At 40.3% G+C, this 23,566-nt stretch overlaps 1 protein-coding gene across 2 annotated transcripts in view; it reads right to left on the bottom strand.

Moving 5' to 3' along the window:
- PDE1C (phosphodiesterase 1C) overlaps nucleotides 1–23,566 on the bottom strand; it is a 281,179-nt gene that overhangs the window by 31,597 nt on the left and 226,016 nt on the right. For both annotated transcript variants that reach the window (XM_042817161.1, XM_042817160.1), the window contains 7 exons: nucleotides 18,876–18,977; nucleotides 17,485–17,605; nucleotides 14,793–14,874; nucleotides 8,919–9,039; nucleotides 7,562–7,737; nucleotides 4,879–5,175; nucleotides 645–719 (listed from right to left, as the gene is read on the bottom strand). In XM_042817161.1, the coding sequence (XP_042673095.1) occupies nucleotides 645–719; nucleotides 4,879–5,175; nucleotides 7,562–7,737; nucleotides 8,919–9,039; nucleotides 14,793–14,874; nucleotides 17,485–17,605; nucleotides 18,876–18,977 (974 nt within the window). The remainder of the gene's footprint in view (nucleotides 1–644; nucleotides 720–4,878; nucleotides 5,176–7,561; nucleotides 7,738–8,918; nucleotides 9,040–14,792; nucleotides 14,875–17,484; nucleotides 17,606–18,875; nucleotides 18,978–23,566) is intronic.

Here is a 23,566-nt window from a genome sequence, read left to right on the forward strand (position 1 = left end):
AAACTGTCATACAACTTGGAATTGTTTCAGTTCAAAAGTGTTTTAGCAATATCCCTTTTCCAGAGTGTCCTTAACAGTGTTTCTGTGCTGATGTGCCTACTCTTGCTTGCTTCCTTCCCATACCTGTGGTTCAACAGCACTTGGCAAATTCCACCTCAGAGCATTAAGTCAAGAAACCTTTGTGGTTGGATAGACATAGTGTGATGTGCAACCAGAAAAAAGGAGATGCACCTTGTTCAGGGTTTTGCTTAGATTTGTGTTTTGCACCTCCATACAGTTGATCTTAACTGAGAGCAGAATTTGGCTCAAAGAAACTCAGGATAGAACCTTACAAACCCATGTTTCGTACTAAGCAGTTCAAACAATCCAGGATTTTTCTTATGGATGGTGCACAGAAATTGTTCAAGAAGATAAAGAAGATGGTTTACCAACAGAAAAATTAAGTGGCATTAGACATTACGTGAAAGAGATGATTTTCCCCCACAATACCCCTAATGGCTTCTGTCATATCTAATGACTGTTTCTGTTAAATGTTTTCCAGGTGACCACACAATTTTTTTTAATCATAAAATATGGATGCTTATAAAACAATAGATTGCATATAGAAATGAGTGACAAAACAAAACAAAATAGTAAGTCCTTACCATCTGTTTTCTTTGATTCATTTCCCACACTAGATTGATCTTTTTTGTCTGCCATACTGTCTTCCTTTATTTCACCTAGAATGAAGAAATAAGGGATACTATAAGCATTATAATTCAAACTGCAGTGTATTAATGCCTGTAACTCCATCAAATGTCAACATCCAAGAAAGATTTTCCTTAAGAGGAAATATTCAGATTCACAATGACCTAGGATTAGGTCATATAATGCATATAATTAGGTCAGAACAATGCAACACTCAGTGTTTATCTGACTCCAGCAGAAAACCAAGCTTCACAATTTACTTTCATATTCTGCTAAGACCCCTTTAAGTGCCCATGCAAACTCATGCTCCTCCTCACTGCAAATGCACCATTAAAACCTGAACACTACCTTCATCTCAAAATCAAGACTCTAAAAAATGTATGCTTTTAAAAGACTGAGTTAAGATCCTGTGAGGCTCTGTCACAGGTCTCTGCATTAAAGAACCAGTTTAGATATCCTAAAAAGTCCTGCTTCATTGGATTACCCTTTCTCTTACCAGCTTTACTTATCCATAAATCATTTATGCTGGTCTGCATACACTGATATCAAGAAAAAGACAAGCATCCTAGCATTGATCACTGGATTTCGAGTCTATACAGCAAACCAGGAAGACAAGGTCTTTAGGAGTACACCAGTCGATGCAGAACAAAAATGGGAATTAGTGCTGGAGTATATTTTAAGAAGCCAAAAAGGGTAACTGAGGTCCTTCTTATTTTCTGTCCTCTATCAGTCGCACAGCAGAGCACAACAGACCTTCCCAGACATCTCCCCACTGAAAAGAATGTTCTGTTGCCAAATGCCACTATGAACTAAAATTTACTTCAAGAGATAGATACAGTAGAATAGGGCTCATTCAGCAACAAAGGAGGTCTCCTTCCTGCAGATGTCCAGAGATGTCCAGAGAAGTCCAATGGCAGCCTGCACAGATGGGAGCAGGCATCTCTTCCTTCACCCAAAAGAGAGCAGCAGGGAATTTGTAAGCCACATCTCAACATGAAAAAAACCCTGTATTAAATCTCACTTCAGAATTTTGTAAATTCGAGTACATGGCTGTATAAAAGCAACGCTTATTCCAGCTGTATTACTATTTTTTGCTATTATTACCACTTCCTAGCCTTTGGATCGAGAACTTAGGGATTGCTATGATAGAGAGGAACAAATCTGCCTTCAAAACAGTTACTGTGAATGAGTATTTATTTTTGAAACAGCTCAAAAAAGTGAAAATGTAGAGAAACAAGGCCCACCTCTTCTAAACTGTGCCCTAACCACTGGAACAACTGTTATTCTTGGATGACAGAAGATTGGTTTCTCCCTCTCTAATTAATATTCCTGCAATAGAAAAGTGGTTTTGAAATCTTAAAACATTTAGCAAGATGGAAAAAACACGTCCTGTTTTGTTCTCATTTAGAACCAAAACTTCCATGGTTTTCTTATTAAGGCCATTGTGTAGGTGAGAAAAAAATGAAAACAAGACATGAGACAGACAGCAACTTCCTCAGCTTATTATATATTGATTTGGGCTTCTTTGGAAAGTCCAATCTGAAGAGAGGTATGAGCAGCTCCAGGTACTCCAGGTAGGACTGAGGTGTCTGCTTGAAAAAGATGGTCTCTACAAGGACACTGTATTCAAGATGAAATGAAAATGTACCCAGCAAGGCACAGAAGGCTTCTTACATTCCCGCTGCATAAATGAGGGACTTATCAGGCAAAGACGATGGGCATGCACACACACTTTATTTCCCAGTTTGACATCTCTGAGAAAGCACAAGGAATGTGAGCAGGGAGCGAGAAGTGAGAGAGACTTCCAACTCCTCTGACAGCACAATTTTTAACTTTCATTGAATATCTTTTTATGAATAGGAGACTGCTGGGTGTTGCGATATCTACCATGCCATACTGCCAGTAGCAGAGCAGAACAATGATCATAATGGTCTTTCTGAAAGAGATGACAAAGGCAAAGGCAGATATCTCATGACGAGGTGTTAACAGATGTAAAATAAAGGAAACTGCATGAACCCAGATATATGAATGTTAGATTTCATCAGTCTCCGAAGATTCTGCAGAGAATGTAATTCATTAGGGCCTTCTCCCATTAATTAAAGAGCAGAATTTCTTGCCCTAAGGAAGACACTAATTTGCAGAAATCATTATAATTCCTTCCAAAGCACTTCAGACACCTGCAGCAGAGAGACATTGCAGAAAAAGGTACGGTGCAAATCACCAGAGCATACTTAGCCCTTATATTGTTAGAAGCCTGTAAAATAAAGGATTTCAGGAGCAAAATCTATTGCAGTCTAACTGAGATTTCACATCGCCAACCTTTTTGTTTCTTTGTGGGGCCCACAAACACTGCTGGAAGAAAAATCCCATGTGTAACAGCATGACAACTTGGATCTATCTAGTACTTCCAATCTAAAAACATCTAATGACAAAAGAATCACTGGGAAAGGCCTGCGCCCAGTCATACCAGGAGTACTTCAAACAGAATTCTTGCCTCAGCTGCCATCTAAGTCCACTGCCTTAGCCCTGGAATTTCAATGTCTATACGATTACTCATTTTTTCCTAAGAGGATGCTTCAGAATCTCAGTGTTTTGCTGGTTTTGGACTGGCTGACATTACCAAGATGATGAGAAATCACATGAGGCTGTACTGTCATTTCTTGCTAATGACTTAGAGGAGCAAGGCTGGCAAGGGAAGGACAGTGAAACAGCCCATAGCCAACTGATCTGTTCTCAGGGACAGAATCAAATAAGACAACAAAGTCCTGGGAGTGCAAGTGAAAAGTCCTACTGTCCAGATTATCTTTTCTTCAATCTTGCCAGTTGGAGAAAAGAGGAAAGCCAGAAATAGGCATGTAATACGTATCAACTCCTGGCTATGTGGCTGGTGCTAGCTCAAGGTTTTTATGGTTTGGTTTTTATGAGAATGGGACTCCCTGTGAAGAATAGGACCTTTTAGGGAGGGATGGGATCCACCTATCTAGAAGGGCATCTTTGGCAGCAGGCTGGCCAAACTAGTGAAGCAGGCTTTAAAATGAAGGACTTGGGGAGTGGGGTTCAAGTGCTCCATTGCAACCAACTGGGAAATAAGCCAGGCCAACCAGAACAGTGACAAATGTTCCTTAGCTGCCTCCTATGACATAAGCTAGAAGGTCAATCACCTCCAGAGTGTGTATAACTATAGGGGATTATTTTGCATCCCTCTAGGGAAACCTGCTTCCTCTGCTCCCTTTTCTCCTTGTTTACAAATACCTACAGGGCTGGAAGCAAGCTGATGGGCCAGGCTCTTTTCAGTGGTGCCCAGCAACAGGACAAGGGGCAGCTGGCACTTAACTGGAACACAGCAAGTTACAGTAAAAACATGAGGAAAAACTTGTTTTCTTTGAGGATGACAGAGCACTGGAACAGTCTGCCCAGAGAGGCTGCAGAGTTTCCCTGTCTGGAGATATTCAGAACTCAGCTGCACATCTTCCTGTGGGACTTTCCGTAGGGAACTTGCTTTAGCAGGTGGTTTGGAGTTGATGATCTACAGAGGTTCCTTCCAACCCCTACAATTTCGTGATTCTGTGATTCCTAGGTCTAATAACTTATTTTAATGTGATATGCAATTTTCAATTCAGTTCTTTTTCCACCTTTTCTAAGTGCAAAATATAATTATTTTAACTCACTAACAATTTTTTGACAATAAATCTTTAAGAAAAGGCTCATGTTTGCCATAATAAAACAGAACAAATGTAGTATAAATAAAATAACTCTTAAAAGCAGCGGAGAAGGGAAAAGAGCTGCAGTCCTAAAACATATTTACATTCGTGAATCAGTTCAGAGATACCTTAAATTGGCCTTTGAAAGTGTTTATATCTTCAGCATTTCCTCTTTTGACTAACCAGTGAATCAGTGAAGCTGTTCACTGAACCACAATAGTTTGTTTCAGCTTTGAAGTGTACATCAAAACAAGCTGATTCATTTCCTTGAGAAGAGTCTTATTGCCCTTTGCCAAAAGCATGAAGCAGACATTAAGAGCTCCATCTCTTACAAAACAATAATACTTGGAAGTACCAATGCCGAATTCTAGGAAAAGGTTCTGCACCCAGGACAACTTTTTTCACAACATCAACTGCTCCCATCCCATTACTGAGATGAAATGCCATGTTTAGGGTGGCATTCACCTTTCAGTGGAAGGAGAGAACTTACCATTCTGGACACGTTTCTCTTCCTTTGATGTGTGATGAGAATCCATTCCCTTATCTGTCCTAGGAACGCTTTTTCCTTGAGAGGCTTCGTGTCTGGTCACTCCAATTTGCCCAGTCCCATTTACGTGGGAATTTTCACTGGAATCTGAACTTTTGTTTTCCCCAGGATTTGGTTCTTTGCTGTTCTCCGTCTTTGCTGCTGTGGCATCTTCAGTTGGCTTCTCATCCTTTTCATCTGTTTTCTTTTCATCTGTTCCCTGATGAACACTTTCCTCTGCTTCTTTCTTAGCTTTTTCTTCTGCATCCTCAGCAAAGAGAGAAGCAAAACATGAAAAGAAATGATGATTATCAGTCAATTTTGCAAGAAATACAATTCACACATATAACTACTTCAGCTTTTAACGTGCAAACAGGTGTTACTTAGATAAGTGTAGGAATTGACTTGACAAGGGAAAAAGAGCACAGGAGAACATTTAAGAAAGTACTCTGAAAAAAATACCCTGTGTTGGCCTACATCATATGTACATGTATATTTTTAACCATATGAGGTTCCCTTCTGAAAATGCTCTTCGGAAAATTTAAGAGGTAAATTAAAAAGAGATATTAGCTCTGTAAGTATGTCTTTAGGGGTACAGAGCTTATCTTCATTCCTGATATACAAGAGTCAGTCAAATCACATTTAGTTTACCCTATGCTGCACCACATAATCCTAAACTTTGAAAGTCTTGGTTCTTTGAAAATCCATTTTTCTCCCTTTTCCAAGTTGCTTTCAATTCCAGCTTCCTTATCTCTTCATTTCTACTTAGTGCTATAATTTCTTCACATCTCTGTCCCTTCTTACCAGGCTAATACGTTACTATCAGTACCTTCTCTTCCATTCCCAAAAGGGGAACGTGTCCCAGAACACAACTACATCCCTTAATCATAGAATCATTTAATGTAGTGCTCGAGCTAAAAAACCGATGTGCAGGCAGAAACTCCGTAATTTTCTCCTCTTTTCTATGATCAGAAAAGAATTAACGTGCAAAAGCAACTGAATAACTCAGCCCACACTCAATTTAGAGCCTTATTGAGCTTCAGGACGTATCTGTATCCATACTGACTTTAAGCATTCAGAAGTGACTGCACTGTGCTGCCTAGTATATCTCATTCTGCCTCCCTACAGGGTTTCTAGGTCTGCAGTATCACAGCCCACCCATCCATCACCCTATTGTGGATAACCAGTTGTACTCTAATTGAGATAGGAATCACAAAGAGATGTATTTCCTGGTTTCTGAGACATTTTGTAAGCTGATAAGTAGACAAGCATATCCTGCAAATCAAAGAATAGAGTCCAATTAGTCCAATGGAAGCAATCTTGACACCTATAGGGAAGACATTGTGGTCCTTACAGGAGCAGCAACTTAGCCAGAGAGCAAAAATTACAAAAAAAAACAATGGTGTCTCCTCAAGTACTTCTTATGACCAGAAACAGTTTTGAGAACAGTGTACCAATGGGTTATGGGAGAGAAAGGTGAAAGCTCTCTGTATAAGAAATGTCAATTTGTGTTTCCTTGTCAGCAGCTAGCTCAAGTTAATTACTTTTTAAATGAATAAATTACGGCTCACATGAAAATATAATTAAATTAGGTATGTGCTTCCCTGGCTTTACTAATCGCTCTTGAAATCAACGGCAGCTCACATAGACAGCTTTCTGGAAGTCTGATGGTATTCAGCTCACTTTATTCTGAGGATCTGAAAAGAAACCAAAATGCTGCATCTGCACCCAAACAAGAGAAGAGATTCAGCTCAGGAAACTAGGGCTTGCTACAGCACTGCTGGATTAGCACCACCATGAGCTTCCCTGCACCATTAGACAGGCCTTTCAATTAGACAGATCTGCTTTGGCAAATAGAGAACTAAGCCAAGTCTTCCATTGGTCATAAAGCCCAAACCGCATAATGTATTACAATCAAACTCCTTCCATTTATATGAAATACAACAGCTCCATTAAATAATGGGTTTAGTAACGAGCATTCAGCTCAAAGGAGACACTGTATCACAGTTTCATGAAGAAATAAATGTAATCAAATTCTGACTTTGTTTTCTCCAAACACATCTAAATGACTCTAAGGCACTTTCAGTTGTATGACATTTTGGATGCCTGGTCTGCTTCCAAGCTCACAATCAATGCAGACTTTATATTCTGCAGTCCTGCACAGATTTGTGATATCATGAGCAGAAGCAGCAAACTTCCTATATTCTCATCCAAGGTATCACTGCAAATATGAAGCCAGACATGGATCCAGAATACCATGGCCTTTTCAGCTGACATATCATTCCTATCTCTTTCAATCTTAACAGTAAACAATTGATAACACGTCTCCCAAAATATTTTTCCTGCTGTTTTTGTACACGCTCTGAGTCTGACTCATGACCTTTGGGGGCTTCCCTTAGAATTCCTTTTTGTCCTCCTATTGTCCAAATCCTCTCTGTTATCTACACTTACATCACACAGAAGCATGTAAGGTACAGATGAGTCACAATATTCCTATCTTTCTGAATTCAGTGTAAGCTGTTGACCTAGAGAAGCAGATTCTTTCAAACTAGCAGTGCTTACTTGGAGAATAATTTGATTGAAGATGAGTTTGAAGTAGAAGAGGTCAAAAGAATTTTTATTCTTTCACTAAGAAGCCTGATGTTACCTTTGGTGGCTTGTGCTTTCCATTTCTCCCGGTTCTGCTGCACCACCTCAGTCCAGGTGGCTTTAAAACATTTGAAGTCCACAGTGAGTATGGAGCAGTTGAGTGAGGCACTTCCTTCTGACCCAGTGCTCTTGACACTTGATCTCTTAACTTCAGAGGGACTGATGCTATTCAGACTGGGACACAAGATCACAAAACGTAACAGAAATCAGTGCACCTAACACAGCTAACAAATTGCTACTCTAAATCCAGATAACACCCAAAGAAGAAGAAAGACAACCTTGAATCCTCCACAATTCCCTCCCTCCCTTTAGCCCCACGGCAATCAATGTTAAAGCAAGCAGCACAATCAGAGTCAGCATTAGAAATAACGGACTCTCCCTGATTGTTGATAGACATGATTCCTTACAAAGAGAAACACACAAAGTGGTTCTTTGCTGTGCATCTCCACTCCCTAAACATCAAATGGAGAGTCAGACAAACCTAGAAATCCAATATGTCAAAGGAGGAGTCTCCTCAAATTCACCTGTTGGAGTCATTAGACACAGAACTGCTGTATACCAGCATCCATCCAGGGTTTGATGACCTCATTAAAGTTGAAATAGGCACTCATTTCAGTTACAGACCTAGCAGTTCTCTTTCAAGGAGAGGCATGTCATAGTGCACATTTTAATAAAGACAGCAAGATAACTGATATAGAAAGATATTAGTGGTTGCCCTGAATGTAACAGTCCAAGAATAAAGAATTTGCTTGGGGAAAAAATCCTGATTTGGAGGCTTCACTCTAAGCAGTACAAACCATGTGCCACCTGGATCCCAAGACATGCCTTGTTCATGAAATTACTGAAGTAGCAGATTCTCCACAACTGCAGAAGGGAATGAATGGGCCAAGACTCCTTATATCCAAGCTGCAGGTGAACTCTGGTGATAATTCACACATTTGAATAACTCTAAGTAAGTCTTCCTATACTTCCCAATCCTCTTTAATTACGTTTATACTTCCATATTCCTAGAAATGAGTGCTTCTCAATGACACTACCTACCTCCTGTTTTGGCATTAGTGAATGAGAGAGCACTACATGGCTACACCCACTTGCATTCAGTACCTCTAGAGGCTTGGCTCCATTTCCAAGATGGCCAGCCTCCCTCTTTGCCCTACCTTGGCTTGAGTTTCCCTTCAAAACAGTCACATCACAAGGTGAGCTGTAGTGCTGGCAATGTGGACAGCAAGCTTTACAACACGTGGCAGACATACACTGTGGAGGGATGGATGTGGACACAGACCATGACATTCACCAGGGGACCTGGATGCAAAAGCAACAAGTGCTCTAAAGGGAGAGGACATATGGTTGTTCACCTGGAACGTCTGAACCCAGACATGCCAGAACGGGAAGCTTCATCTATGAGCGGTGTCACAATCTTCTCAGTCATATCAGTCAGCACAGTAAAAGTGGGTTCCACGATGAAATCAATGAAACCTGAGCAGAAATGCAAGCACAGTCAAGAAGGTGAAATAATGATTAATGTGAAGTCACTGCATCAGCGATCTCAGACAAACTCTTTCTAAAAGTGCAAGGTAGCTGAGCATACTTCTAGTTCCATTTCACTTGCCTGATTTGCTTGATTTTTTTCTATACTTCTAAAATGTCAGACAATGAATCATATTTTCATACTTAGCATAATTAAAAACATTACTTCCAAGTTCTCAGAATTTCGTACTATTACTTTGTAAATTAAAGAAAAAATCATGCATTACTGAACCTTCAATCTTACATGAGCATCCGAACCACGTGCTTCCATAACTTTGATATACTCTTATGCAAACTTAAGGGAAAATATCACCTTTCCTTTCATGTTGTTAAACAAAAATGCATGCAGTATAAAGCCACAGCAGGAAACTGAGTGCAGTTAACCCTAGGAAACTTCACATTATTTTTAAAAACACTGCAAATTTTACTGACTGAGAACAGTGTGTCACAGGAACTCAGAGGATACTGAGAATTTGATTTACGTGTGTCTGCCTGTCTCTATGTCTCTTCTAATCTCCTTCAATATTTTTTTTACTTCTTAGTGACCAAACAAATCCAAGTCATCGATGCAAATCACTGGACTTCATTATGAGGGCTGATCTGAAAGTAATGCCTCTTATTTTATTACATTGGCCCACAACAGCAAAGGCAGATGTTGGTGATATGGCAGAAGGGAGTGAACCTTCCAATCAATATTCTGCTAAAGCCTGTTGCCTTGCGACAGATGGCAGCAGATGGCACCTGAGATGAAAGTGTGCATGAAGGAAAGCTGTGTCACTGACTTCTTCCACATGGAAAAAATGACACACTGACATTCATCAACACTTACTGAACATTTATGGAGACCAAACAGTGGATGTCACCACAGTGAGGCAGTGGGTGATGCGTTCCCACAGCGGCAACAGTGACAGTGGATCACCTCTGCTGGTACAGATTTTTGTGAATGCAGCATGATGGCTCTTTCAGCAGCTCATCACTGCTGCAAATGCATACCTCATGGTAGTGACAATGTTGAGAAACAGTGTTTTGTCACTGAGAATGCACTCCATCAAATAGGGTTATCGTGCTCTTTGTATCTGTTTTGGTTTCCATGGAAATAAAGAGGAGGCATAACTTCCAGAGCAATCTGAATAGCAATTATGTAATTTATACTATAATCCCAAACCACTCTTCGGTATTCTCTTTCTTCTTACCTAAAGGCACTGTGATTTATATTCAAAATAATTAACCCGGATTTAAAACTTGTTAATGGTTTAGCCTAAGACTAATTCACCATCATCTTTCTTTTTCGAAAGACTGAGTGTGAAGTAAATATTTCTGTACCCCAGTGACTAGGATGTTCTTATCAATTGCCATTGCATACTGAGGAGTTGGTAACAGGCAATTCATTCATTGCACCTGAGAACACCAGCACAACAAACACTGGCAGGAGAATTGTTTCCCTAAAGCCCACCACAGTACAAGCAAAGAAACCAACAAACCAGAAACATAAACTTCTCAGCCTTCATACAATGTTTTCTGAAGCTGTAATTTTCTTTCTTGCCAGCTACTGGACAAAAATAAAAAGGTGTTCTTATATTTATCAGTTGCAAGTGAGTTTCATCTCTCATCAGACAAGCTTTCTACAGTCTGAGAAAGATTGAGAAGCTTTAACTCCTAATATTCATGTCAGGATGCACAAGTTTTGGCCTGGTTTTCTTTGAAATCTGTTTGCCTTCCCCACTCTGGACAGCAGCTTGACCTGCACATGAATCTCTCATGATTTCTATACCTCAGTAGGGTACAGACATATTTACCAAAAGTATTTTTATTGAGGAAGAAAAAAGATGATAAACTGATCACTAGCATTAGTAGATTTTAAAACTAAGGTTCTTTGTTTGATGTTTGTTTTAAAAAATGTATTAGTTTTAATACTGAAAAAATGATCCATAAATTAAAGAAACAAGAGAAGGAGACATTCTTTATTTCGAAGAAATTTTTGCTTCATTTTTATGGAAAGAGTGCATGCTGGAAAGCCTTCTGTCTGCATTTATGAAATCCCTTAGTTAATAAAAATGCCTGCCCGCTGTTTGTGGCATCTGCAGTCAACTTTCAGCAGCAAACCAGCAACTACAAACAAGCCAAGCCACCAGAACAGGATTTCTATGCTCTGAACCTGGCAATATCAGTAGCACAATTTTATTTAAGGAAGTATAGATGGTTTTGTTTGTTTGTTTATTTGTTTCATTTGTAGAAACTTACGGCTGCTCACTGCGTGATTTGGAATTCAAAAGGAACTTGCTTCTGCAAAGAAATGCAGTCATTACTAACCCAGTGAACAGCCTGTTGGGACTGTTGATCAAATAAATACATGAATAGGATCAGATTATTTCTACCTTACAACTGAGAAAGCCTTGCCTCAGCAGAGAGGCAGAACATGTAAGACATTCTGATCTAACAAAGGTGTTACAGACAGATGATGCCAATATACAAGCAGACAGAGAAATGAGAACTTTACATCAGAAGCCAAGGATTATGGACAATGGCCCATTGGTGTCAATGGATCACAAAACCACACAAAAGAATACAGTGACAAATAGCATTCAACTAAATAAGGCTGCCTTTACACGCTGACGGAGTGCCGCTTTTATAAAGTGTAATTATCCTGGTGACAGTTTAATTCATCATTAATTTTGCAGTGGCTTGACAAAATACATCCATAGTATAGAAGTTTCTTGGCTCTCCTGGCCTTCTGAGTCAAAAAGCATGAAAGCAGAGGACAAGGCAAATTGGTTTCTAAGCACACTGAGCTTACCAGAGCTCAGAAGGGGACACGCAGGAAGCACAGCTCCTCTTCCTGGTAAGGTGTGAGGGACATATCTTAAAGCTGCCAGAACCACTGTGAAAGATAAGTCCAAATGTGTCTTTTCCTCCACACCAACCACAGAGAGGTCATCATCTCCCATAGCAGCAGGCATAGTCTGCACAGGAATCTTCAGCATGGGTTTTAGCTCATACTGAAGCTCTTTAAGTTTGCTGTTGCTTCCCTCCACTGAGCCACTGGCAAAATATAAGTCTTCTCAGGGCTTGTGTTGTGCTGTGTATACATACACACCTTTCTGGGGTACTGTTTCAGAGGGCTACACTCTAGAAATGTGGCATCCAGTTTGGGTTTGTACAGGGCTTTTCAAGTTCAGACTGTTGCATGAACTGCCTAAGCTTGCAGAGCCAGAAAAATCTGAATGAAGTCCACTAAGGGAGTGGCTGCCTAACGAGAACAATGAAATAATTTTAAACAAGAAACAGCTCTGAGCCACAGATGTGAACCTGTACTTTCCTAAGCTTGGGGATATATTTGTTTTGTTTTTTGGTCAGCTCAGGAGACAGCTGAGAAATTTCGTACTTCAAATTCTTCTCTTGATTGCTTTCCTTGAATACATTTGTTTTCTTTCTGCTTCTGGACTCAGTTCCCTTATGCTGGGAGTCAGCATTATCTGTCTCTTCTTCTTCCATTTGGCATTCTGTTCTCCAGTCATGGATAGATAACATTTTTCACTAGCTTTGTGGGCATAAATATCTACCCATAAATCCACCTTTTCTTCTCAAGTTGTCTCTTTTTTTGCTTCTAGCCAGCAGAACATGCCTACTTCAGTTAACTCCTCTTGACTTCTCCCCAGCTATCAGGCTTACTGTTTCCCCATCCTCCTTTTCTTTCACTAATTGGAGGAGACGTTTGGGTAGAGTGCACTCTCAGTAAATTCACAGATGAAACAAAACTGGAGGGAATGGCTGACTCATCAGAGGAATCGTGACAGGCTGAAGAGGTGAGCTGGCAAGAATCTCATGAAGTCCTGCACCTCCTATTTAGCAGAATCATAGAATGACTTGAATTGAAAGGGTCCTCAGTGATCATCTAGCTCCATCCCCTCTGCCACAGGCAGAATTTCCAACTGCTAGATAATAATAATATAGTAAAATAGTAAAATAGTAACAAATCAGGTTGCCGGGTCTTGAATGCCTCCAGTGACGGGCATCCACAACCTCTCTGGAAAGCATGTTCCAGCACCTCACCAATGTTTTCATTGAGAGCAAAAACCTACCCCTGACATCTGATCTAAATCTTCTCTCCTTTAGTTGAACACCATTCCCCTTTGTCCTATCACTATTTATACATGTAAACAATTTCCCTCCTGTTTATAATCTCCCTTTAAACACTGGAAGGACACAATGAGGTCTTCCTGGAGTCTTTTCTGCTTCAGACTGAACAAAACAAGATCTCTCAATTTTTCTTCATAAGAGAGGTGCTTCAGTCCTCTGGTCTTCCTCATGGCCCTCCTCTGGACTTTCTCCAAAAGCTCCACGTCTTTCCTGTGGAGGATGAACAATTCCAGGCACTCAGTTGAGAAGCAGATCTGCAGAGAAGGACTGAGAGGTCCTGATGACCCCAAGTTGAACATGAGTTAGCAATGTGCCCTTGCTATCATGCCCAGTTCTGGGCCTCCCATAACAAGAGAAATGGGGATATACAGGAAAAGAGTCCAACACAGGGTCACCAAGATGGTCAAGGGATGGGAGTACCTCTGCTATGAGCTGGGACTACTCAGTCTGGAGAAGACTCAGGAGAGATCTTAAAAAAGCCTATGAACATCTGAAGGGAGAGTGCAAAGAGGACAGAACCAGGCCCATTTCATTGATGCCCAGTGCCAGGACAAGAAGCACACACTGGAAAACAAAAGGTAAGATCAAAACATCAGAAAGCACTTTTTAACTGTGCAGGTGATGGAGCACTGGAATAGGATGCCTGGAAGGTTTTGAAGTCCCTCCTCAAAAATCACCTAGATGTGGTGCTGAGAAACCTGCTTCTGATGTTCCTGCGTGAGCAGAGGTTGGACCTAGATGGCTCCTTCCCACTTCAGACATTCTGCAACCCCGTGATTTTGCAAGAGAGAAAGAAAGCACTATTAGTGAGTCTGTAAAAAGATCTCTGCTTCTGAATGAATGGAGTTGAAAATGGTTTCCGTGCAAAATACTGATTGGCTTTGAGCACTGAGAGGGAAAGGGTGGGGAAAATAAGTGAAAAAAACAAACAAAGAAACAAACAAATGAAAAATACAACAGTTTTTGCCCAGGTCATCAAAAGGACTGACGTTATGTTTCCATAACCTCTAAGAAAACTCACAGCACAATGCCATGCGCACCTCATATCCAGTGCTCAGAAAACCACAGAATAATGTCATAAGTGGGCACTGCAGCCAGTTCTGCAGTCACATACATTAGAAGTAACTCTACTGCAACCAAAGACCACCGTAAATTTAATGGCTCCTCAGCTTTGAATTGTTGATCTGGAGAAAATACCACTGCACTTTATTACTTCTTCTCTATAACCTAGCTTCAAATAGTGAGAGATCACTGTAGCCTCCATGCACAGGGAGAAATAAGTTTTCTGGCCTCAAGTTGCACCAGGAGAGATTCAGGTTGGAAGAAAAACTTCTCTGAAACAGTGGACAGGCTCTGGAATGGCTGCCTGTGAGGTGGTGGAGTCATCATCCCTGGAGGTGTTCAAGGAATGTTTAGATGTTGTATGAAAGGACATTTAGTGGGAAATATTGGATGGTTGGACTGGATGATCTTAGAGATCTTTTCCAACCTTGGTGAATCTATGATTCTGTGATTCTAAGTTTTGTTTTTAAGATGCTACTTACAATGCACCAGAAGGGACATACCTATTTGAGACTGAGCAACCATAGTGGACTTCCGATCACACAACGGAGAGAAGGGAAGCCCTAGCTCTGCTTCTTTGTCACCCTGGAGAAAAAAAAAAAAAGAGAATAAATTAGAACAAGGCATTGAACTTTGATATCTTAGGTCACTGCTGTAAAAGCAACCCATTTTAGCTTTCTTTAGTGAAGTAGGTTTTGTACATGCACGTTTTTGTAAACACAGATTATTTATGGAGAACTGAGTCTGGCTGGAAAAGTCGTGGTCCAAGGAGAACGGTGGGAATCGAGCATTTTGATTCCAGCGAATCCTTCCTCATAGCTTTCCCTGTCTGCTTGGTACTTCCAAGCACTACATAAGCACCCTTTCGTACTTAAGAATGATTCTCTTTGGAGCTCTCTGGAAAACTCAGCAGAACACCGTCCTCAGAATCGTGATTGATCCTCCAGGATTTGCACTTGCTAAGGCTTTTTTTCCTTTTGTCTTTCAGATAAGGAATTCACAGGTCATGGCTGGCCAGATACAGATCACATTTTTTGTCCAAAGGAAACACTGATATTGTTAACATTTCATGTAAGAGCTGAAGAACAAAGGTACAAACGTGCTTCCAGCCCTCAGAACTGACAGTCCTTTCTTAACATCACAAGACAGTGTGGAAGATCAAGTGTTACAAACCCATTTCTTCCAGTCATTTAAGCTGCATATTCACACCAAGCTTGCTTCAGTCACACTATTACAAATCGCTTGAGGCTGATAGGATACACAGGATGACAGCTGCAGTAATCCCCAGTGAGCATTCAAACTTAAACAGCCTATTAAATGTACCAGAGAACCAATTCCTTAAATCAGCAACTCACTTTAACTGTGCTGAACTTCATGCCATTATTCTGACCAATGTCAAATGGAAGTCAAAATAGCCAGCAAACAAATTAGGGAAAAACTGTAGGCATAAGAAGCACTGAATAGGTTTTTTCTTTGTTATTATTATAACGTACATAAACAGAAGGAATAAATTCTGCCAGAGGTTAGAGCTTTGGGTGAAACAACAATTTTCTCCTGCTTTATGTTAGGAGTCTGATGTACAAATTTCAGGGTAAGCAGAAACCAAACACAGAAATATTTTGAAGTAACCTGTTATCATGTCTGCCACACCTCTCAGGAAAAGCATTTTTCAGTACCAGCTCTTATCTAATCATCACTTTTCTCTAACTCCTCGTGCCTCTTACAAACCCCAGAGCCCCTAACAGCCTTCCTGACTGCTCAAAGACATACATGATTTTGAAGCTGTTCAGGCAGATCCTTCATGGATAGCTAAATTGCTAGGTAAAACATGCAAGATATTTCCTTTATGAGATCTTTATTCCAGCTGCTGAATATCAGTCAATAAAATTGTATTCAAAAGCAGCATTAACATCTACAAACACGCATAGTTCATGCAGGAAGACCTGTGTCACATGACTGGAGAACTGGAAACCAAGAGCTTTAGAAACCCACACTGATTCAGGTTAAGTGCCTCATAACACACAACAAAAAATGTGGAAGAGAATCTGCACTTAAAGAGCATAAAGAAATAAATACCTAAACTGAAACCAGCCTACTTTCTTAGTTCCCTCTGGCTAGTGGCACTTTTCAGCTCAAACACAGAGAAGAGTGCATGTTGCTCTTCTGCTACCATGTAGGGATGTATGTATTTACCCATCTACTAACTTAAATGAACAAGTCTACTTTTCATGGTAAACATAAGGTTTTTCCCAAAAAGGGAGTTAATACTTCATTGTAATTTAGAACTAGAACACAAGTTTTATGCAATGCTTTATCTAGACATGGAGGCATCTGTCATTCAGAATTGAAGCATGATTTGTTGTTCAGCTGTCCTTGTGAAAACGTAAAATGATTTTGCCTCATTGCACATGTAAAGCAGATCCAGACCTGGCCTTTTTGTGTTCTTACAGCCAGCTAATCTTAACTCCCTCATCAATCTTTTAGGGTACTCAGCAATGGTATATTTTATCAGATCTAGTATCCTTCTGAGCTATAAGAGAATAAGCATGCCCAGTGACAGAGTCTTCCCTAAAATGCATGTGAAAATCACCCTCCTTACATGAGCCTTCTGTGTGGTAACACAGAGATGGATGCAGGCACGATTTTCCTGCTTCCACCCAGTAAACCCATTCTTGCTTTGAAAAACAAACTTAAGGATTCAAAGCAAATTTTTGCAAGGTCCTTATTAAGAAGGGATTCCCATAATGCCTTTAAAGCAGATGTCCTTCAAAAAACTGGTTAAAGATTGGTAAGGATAATGGACTTCTTTATGTCTACTCCAAAAATATAGGTACAGCTTTATAACATGTAACTACTTAAATGCGTTTTCTACGGCTTATTAGCTAAGCAGAACATCATATATTCTATCTTTTTCAAGTTAGAAAGAAATACTGATTCCTTAAAAGTAGTTAGCCTGGCTTAGCAAGCCACATTAGAACTTCTCCTATGCAGGTAGTATTTCTATCTATAGGCAGTGTAGCAGACACTGCCTTTCCAAGAGACTTGATAGGCAGTGCTACTGTACCAGACAAAAAAGCTTCCTATCATTTAGGATGTTCTTGAGAAAATTAGAGAAGAAAGAAAATACACGTTCACATTTTCTTACTTGTCCGATCCTCTGTGCTGCCAAAACACAGAGCAATTCTCCATCTTTACCTGTCTGAAGAACTCCTCTAGCAGAGACATGGTCCAGCGGTGGTGGAGGTCCCAGGCCTTGGCTGGATGACTGATATCTGCTGTATGCAACAACAGTGATAAGGCTTTCGGCTTGTCAATTCTGAAAATCCAAAGGATCAAACAAATTAATTGCCTGCACTTGCAGTGGAGAACAACAAAAATTTCAATTAAAAAGGGAAATAAGGCCATCAGAGTCTTTGGTCAGGATATTAATGGAGTATTTCCATGTTCATAAAACCTGACAACCATGAAAGGTTGACTAATTTCTCCAATATACACCACTCCTATTGTAACAAAGACATTAAGAAGTACAAAGAGAAACTTTGCTCAGCTTTGTTGAGCTCCTTTCCAGGCTCACTTCTTTGCACAATCTGACTGAAGAGCCACTATGCTCCCTATTTCATCTGTGCTGCATTTTATGCAGGTCAGAAGAGAGTTCATCTTACTGCAGTAAACAGGATCTGCTCTCAGGGACAGTGACGACTTTGCACAGTAAGTATGCTTCACTGTTAGGAAACTGGAGCAAAGCTGGCAATTTCTTAAGACTACAACCTTAAAGCCTAGCCCAATAACTCAGTAAATAATGTTTGCTTGGGATGAATAATTTCAGTTTTTAATTCCAGCTTTTGACTGCCCGAAATAGTTGGAAGAGCTGTAGCTTCAGAGAGCACCAAGTGATGAGCCACACTCTGATCTGATATAGATATAATTCTAGAGGGTGCTGGACAGATCTGTGTCTGAAGTGAAAAAAAGAGAGGACCATCACTAAGAATAGCATAACAAGAACTTTATGGAGAAGGCTGTGGACAAAACACTGCAACTCCTACTGGTATACTGTGAAAAAAAGGCCTTTCCCATAATGCTTCATCTGTTCTTTTCCAGTCTTTCCTTTGATGCACCTCAGATTGTTTTCGTCTTTCCCCTTGTTATGGAGCAGGCCCCTTGCCATGGCGGCTGCTGCTACCATCTGCAGAAAGACACACTGATTGTGTTTTGTATATCCCAGAGTCCTACTCAGTTGGTAGAGTTTGTTCATTGGATCATGTCCTTGATGGATCATGTCCTTGATGGATCATGTCCATGTTGATTGGATCATGTCCTCATATGCAAAGGAAAATGACTAGGGAAGCTTACCCCAACACAGTGACCTTTGCAAGCTTTGGTCCACCAACACAGAAGAGAGATTTGTGTGTAGGTAGTGCTTGTCCACTCCTAAGTGAATTCATTCAAAATTCAACAGCAGAAACAGAAGTGAGGTGCACATCAAGGAGAGTGAGGGCCTCTGGAGGGGTGTTTTTGAAGTTAAACATAACGGCAAAGCACAAGCTGAAATGAAGCCCCTCAGTGCACACTGCTGTGAAGTGACTCACCCTTCTGGCTGCTGCAAAGCATTCTTCATGGCTTTGATTTGCTGGAAGTGACAGGACATATCGGTGGCTAACACCATCTCAATCACCAGAGCCCTGAACTCCCTTTTGAATGGCATCATGATGAGAGAAGCAAGGAAAAAGAAACACAAAAACCAGCTTCAGACACACTCCACCTTCTGTTGTTATCTGCAAATTCACCAACAGCATTCCTGATTTCTTATGTCACTCTTTCAGATTGAGGGAGAAAGATGAATGATTTTCTACAAACACAACAGTGGCAGGGCTGCAAATGAAGTTTCATTTGTGAAAAGTATCAGTATCAGTACACTTCCTTTCTCACTTAAGAATAAATCTTTTGAATTTATTTCTTTATAAAGCATTCTTGGAATAAAGCAAACAGACTGTTTAAAGATACGGCATGAATCAGGTGAATTTTTGAACTTGTATTTCTATCCAGTTAACTAAAACTGGTCAAAACCTTTACTGAAAGCTTAGCTCTATTATTAGAGGAGAAAATAACATGTTGAAAAACAGCATGTTAAAAAGCATCTCCTAGTAAATATTTTATATATATATATATATATATATATATACATTCAAGAGTTCTGAGAACCTGCACTACTTCCCTGACATTGCTCATTCAAACTATTCCAGCACAAATTTTTGTTAAACAAACTTTTCAGGATCTTAGGAATTCCTTTGAAGATAGTGTGGATGTCCTAGAAATTTTAAAATATCAGAACTCTCTGATCTAGCATACAATATAGATTTCTTTTTTCTTTCTTCAATTCTGCTGCTCGTGGCTTAATAGAATAGCCCAAGGTTAGCTTACCAGCTACGGATTTGGGATATTCAGAAATGGATCAGTTTTCATTTAAAAATAAAAGTTACCATTCTTTTCATGAATCCTTCATGAAGGAGACAGTCTATTTTGGGTATGTCTCTCCTGCCTCTAGTGGCTGTACTCAAGTTCTAGCCCCAGGCCACCCACTGCTTAGAGACCCAAGACGTCGGTGCCTACTCAATCCCATGGGTGTCACATAACATGCCCCCTCAAGAGTTCTGCACACACATTAAAACCGAATCAGTTGTCCTCACTCTCCACAAGCAAACCTACCTCCCCCTCCTCACCCTCAAGTACAAGCACTTGCAACAGCATTCAAAGAAATTACAGGGTGGTTGGAAACAAGCTTAGTCCTGGTCAGTTCCCTCGACTGATACATTCCCAGCAACAAAAACCTCTCTGTTAATACAAAGGAGAGGAGAAACTGTTTCTTTTAGCAACAGTGCTGGCAAATGGCAGCTTAAAACATTTGTGGAACAAGGACTGGAATCCCAAGAACTGGAGAGCAAGTCAATGTACTCCAAGCCAGAGACAGAGCAAAAGCCGGTGTGGATGACAGAAAACGTGGGCTGAAATTCGAGTTTAACGTAATGCAGCCAAGAGTACAACAACAAAGTAATAATTTAATGGGAAAACCAACAGATGCCTGATGAACACACACATCTATTAAGTCCGTACTTTTCCACAACGTTGTTAGAAACTTCTGTGTTCCAGAGAAATTTGAAAACATTTTAAATAGTGCTTTTGCAAGCAGCCCGATGGATCAGTGCAATATGCACTAAAATCAAGTGGTCTAAACGGTTAATCTTGATACAAGGCTCAAAAGCTTGTGGTAACAAAACTACAACCATGTGAAAGTGGTCACTATTAGAATACTAAGGACCTGGGAATGGGTTTTCTTGCCTATCCCCTCAACTGAAGATCCCTTGTGGACACAAAGTCTGTTTTACAGATCTGGCTGTGCTGCTTGTCTGACTAATTGGGGATTTTAATAGTCCTCATTACATTTTCAGATGCTTTATCTCATGGCAGATATACATTTCCCCAAGGCCAGAAGCCAGGAGCCATGGAGACACAATATTCTCACATCTATAACCTAACCCTAAGAAAAAAGTACAAAGTTATCACATTTGAGGATAAATTCTAAGATAACTTTTCCATGTCTTTTACCAGCCCCTGCAGAATTAGGGAAGGCTACAATTAGGTGGAGAGAGTGGTACCAGGAAAAGCAATTTGGAGAAGAGGAAAACCTGGAGTGAATTTCCTATTTCATTACTGCTACACAAATATCCTGCAGGTGATGCCCATGAAAACATGGTGTCTGGCACAGTTCTGTCATCAAGCACAGTTGCATAGTCTCTGTACTAATGACTGCTGAGCCAGGCAAGACTTTGGATGACTTTACACCTAAGTACTTCCAAGTCTTGCACTGATCTCCATTTGGCAAACATCCGTATTTGCTCTTAAGAATAACTATTACATGCCTTTACCTTTTTTGGCTCAGAGAACATGATGTCATTTTATTGGACATTTTGCTGGATGCATCTTTGCTCCATGTTAGTGTTCACCTCAGAGCCACATTCTAGCAAAAGGCTCCCATCTCCATACATACGAGGGAAAAGGACAGGAAAATGACTGCTTTACATCACCTAATCCCTATGCTAAGAAATAGGTGAGATATCCTGTAGTGAGATATTTCACCCAGTTTACATAGTATAAGCCTTTACTCCTGTGAAAATTAATAGAAGGAAAAATGCTACCTTCAAGGAAGCATTTTCAATGGCTGACACACACTAAAGGTGTAACATTCAGCATAAGCATGCATCCATCCTGGATACAGAGGGAAAAAAAAATTTACAAGAAAAGTTTGTGATTATGCAGCCATGTATCTGCTGTTACATACAGAAGAAGACTGACTAAAGTTGTCTTCATTTAGAACCATTCCAGGTTTCTCACTGCTCTAAAGACTCTAAAGACTCTAAAGGACTCTAAAGACTCTAAAGGAATAACAATGATTGACGAAGAGGACTCAAAATTATCTGAGGAACAAAAGCCCAAGCAACTTTACTGACACAATCAGTTTTGCATGAAAGGTCACTTCCTGAAGCTGCACTCTGATTCAGTTTCAGAGTTAAACATTTTCCAGATGCATTTTTAATCCGGTACTTGACAGTAAAGGGCTTGCACTAAGTATACTCTACTTCAATAAACAACATGGAAATTATTAGCAAAGAACTACAGAGCCAGAAAATACATCTTTAGTCATATCTTGGAAAGCATCTGTTCACTTTGCAGTTTGCTTTCTTAAATCACTGTGATCTGTTTTTCATACAGTTTCTTCATTTACTTGCTAATGACTTGCACAAATGGGATTCATCAAATGAGGCAACTCACTTTCAAATATTTAACAAGGAGAGTAAAACACTGTTTAAGTCCTAGTAAGCATTCATCTTTCTTCTTGACTGTAGCCAAAAAAATCTCTTTCAGTCTCATCAGCTTCTCCTAAAAAACCTATACCCATTTCTGTTGTAGCTGTGACAGCTAGCTCTAATCTCCTGCATTTCTTTCCAGTGAATACAGTCCTGAACTAGATGACCAAATAACACAAAACTGATGAAATCCACATATATATCACAGAATCATAGAACGGCCTGGGTTGCAAAGGAGCACAATGCTCACCCAGTTCCAACCTCCACCTGTGTGCAGGTCACCAACCAGCAGCCCAGGCTGCCCAGAGCCACATCCAGCCTGGCCTTGAATGCCTGCAGGGATGGGGCATCCACAGCCTCCTTGGGCAACCTGTGCCAGTGCCTCACCACCCTCTGGCTGAAAAACTTCCTCCTCATATCCAACCTAAACCTCCCCTGTCTCAGTTTAAAACCATTCCCCTTGTCCTGTCACCATACACCCTTGTAGACAACTGTTCCCCCTCCTGTTTCTATGCTCCCTTCAAGTACTGGAAGGCCACAAGGAGGTCTCCTCAGAGCCTTCTCTTCCCCAAGCTAAACAAGCCCAGTTCCCTCAACCTTCTCCATACATGTAGGATTGTGTGACGAACTGATCATCAGGTCTTCTCTTATTAATAATGTCAAAATGAAATGAGAGCTCAGGTCAAAACTGCATTTAAGAATTTGATTTCCAGGAGCTAGCATTTGGACTTTTTGCTGAAAGAGATTACTCAAGTACGTCTACGAAAATACTATTAGATCTGGACATGTTTTAACAGTTCTCTAAAGCGTACTTTCATGCTTTCAGTCCTACTGATACTGAAAGTCCTATTTCTGAGTACCAGTCTGAGAAACTGTGTGTTTGTTTTTTTTCTCAGCATCTGAGATCCTGATGAAGTTAGCTGATGCTTCCAGTGCCTTCCAAATGCTTGCCTATGGGATTTCAAACCAGTAGTCAAAAGCAAAGACACATGAGAATCGCTTTTTGGCATTACAGCACATTAAAATAATGATTTTTATCCTGCAGCTGCTGCTGGATCAGCAGTTACAAAATAATACAGCCCTACTTAGACAGGAAAACTAAGCAATCTAAACAGCTCAATATTTTTATTCAGGCAGATACAATAATTCATAAAAAGGAGAAGTGATAATCTTTGAAACCTTCAGTCTAAACATATACCTCAACAGAACACACATTTTGACACAAGGGAATTAACAAGAAACATCTGAACTTAGTTTTCATCCAACCACAAACAGTGTAAAGCCTCAAAGCAGACTGCTTTCCTGAAGACAGCATTCCTGCAGTGAAGCATTCTCAAGCAGCTGCTCCACTGATCCGTATGAACAGTGGCTCTAGGGCTGCCCCTTCTAATCAGATAGTTCCTTGTGTTTCCCCTACC

The sequence above is a fragment of the Centrocercus urophasianus genome, unplaced genomic scaffold (assembly GCF_019232065.1).
Source record: "Centrocercus urophasianus isolate 14NV4802_14NV808 unplaced genomic scaffold, USGS_Curo_1.0 seq_16, whole genome shotgun sequence".
In the NCBI taxonomy this organism is placed as follows: domain Eukaryota; kingdom Metazoa; phylum Chordata; class Aves; order Galliformes; family Phasianidae; genus Centrocercus; species Centrocercus urophasianus.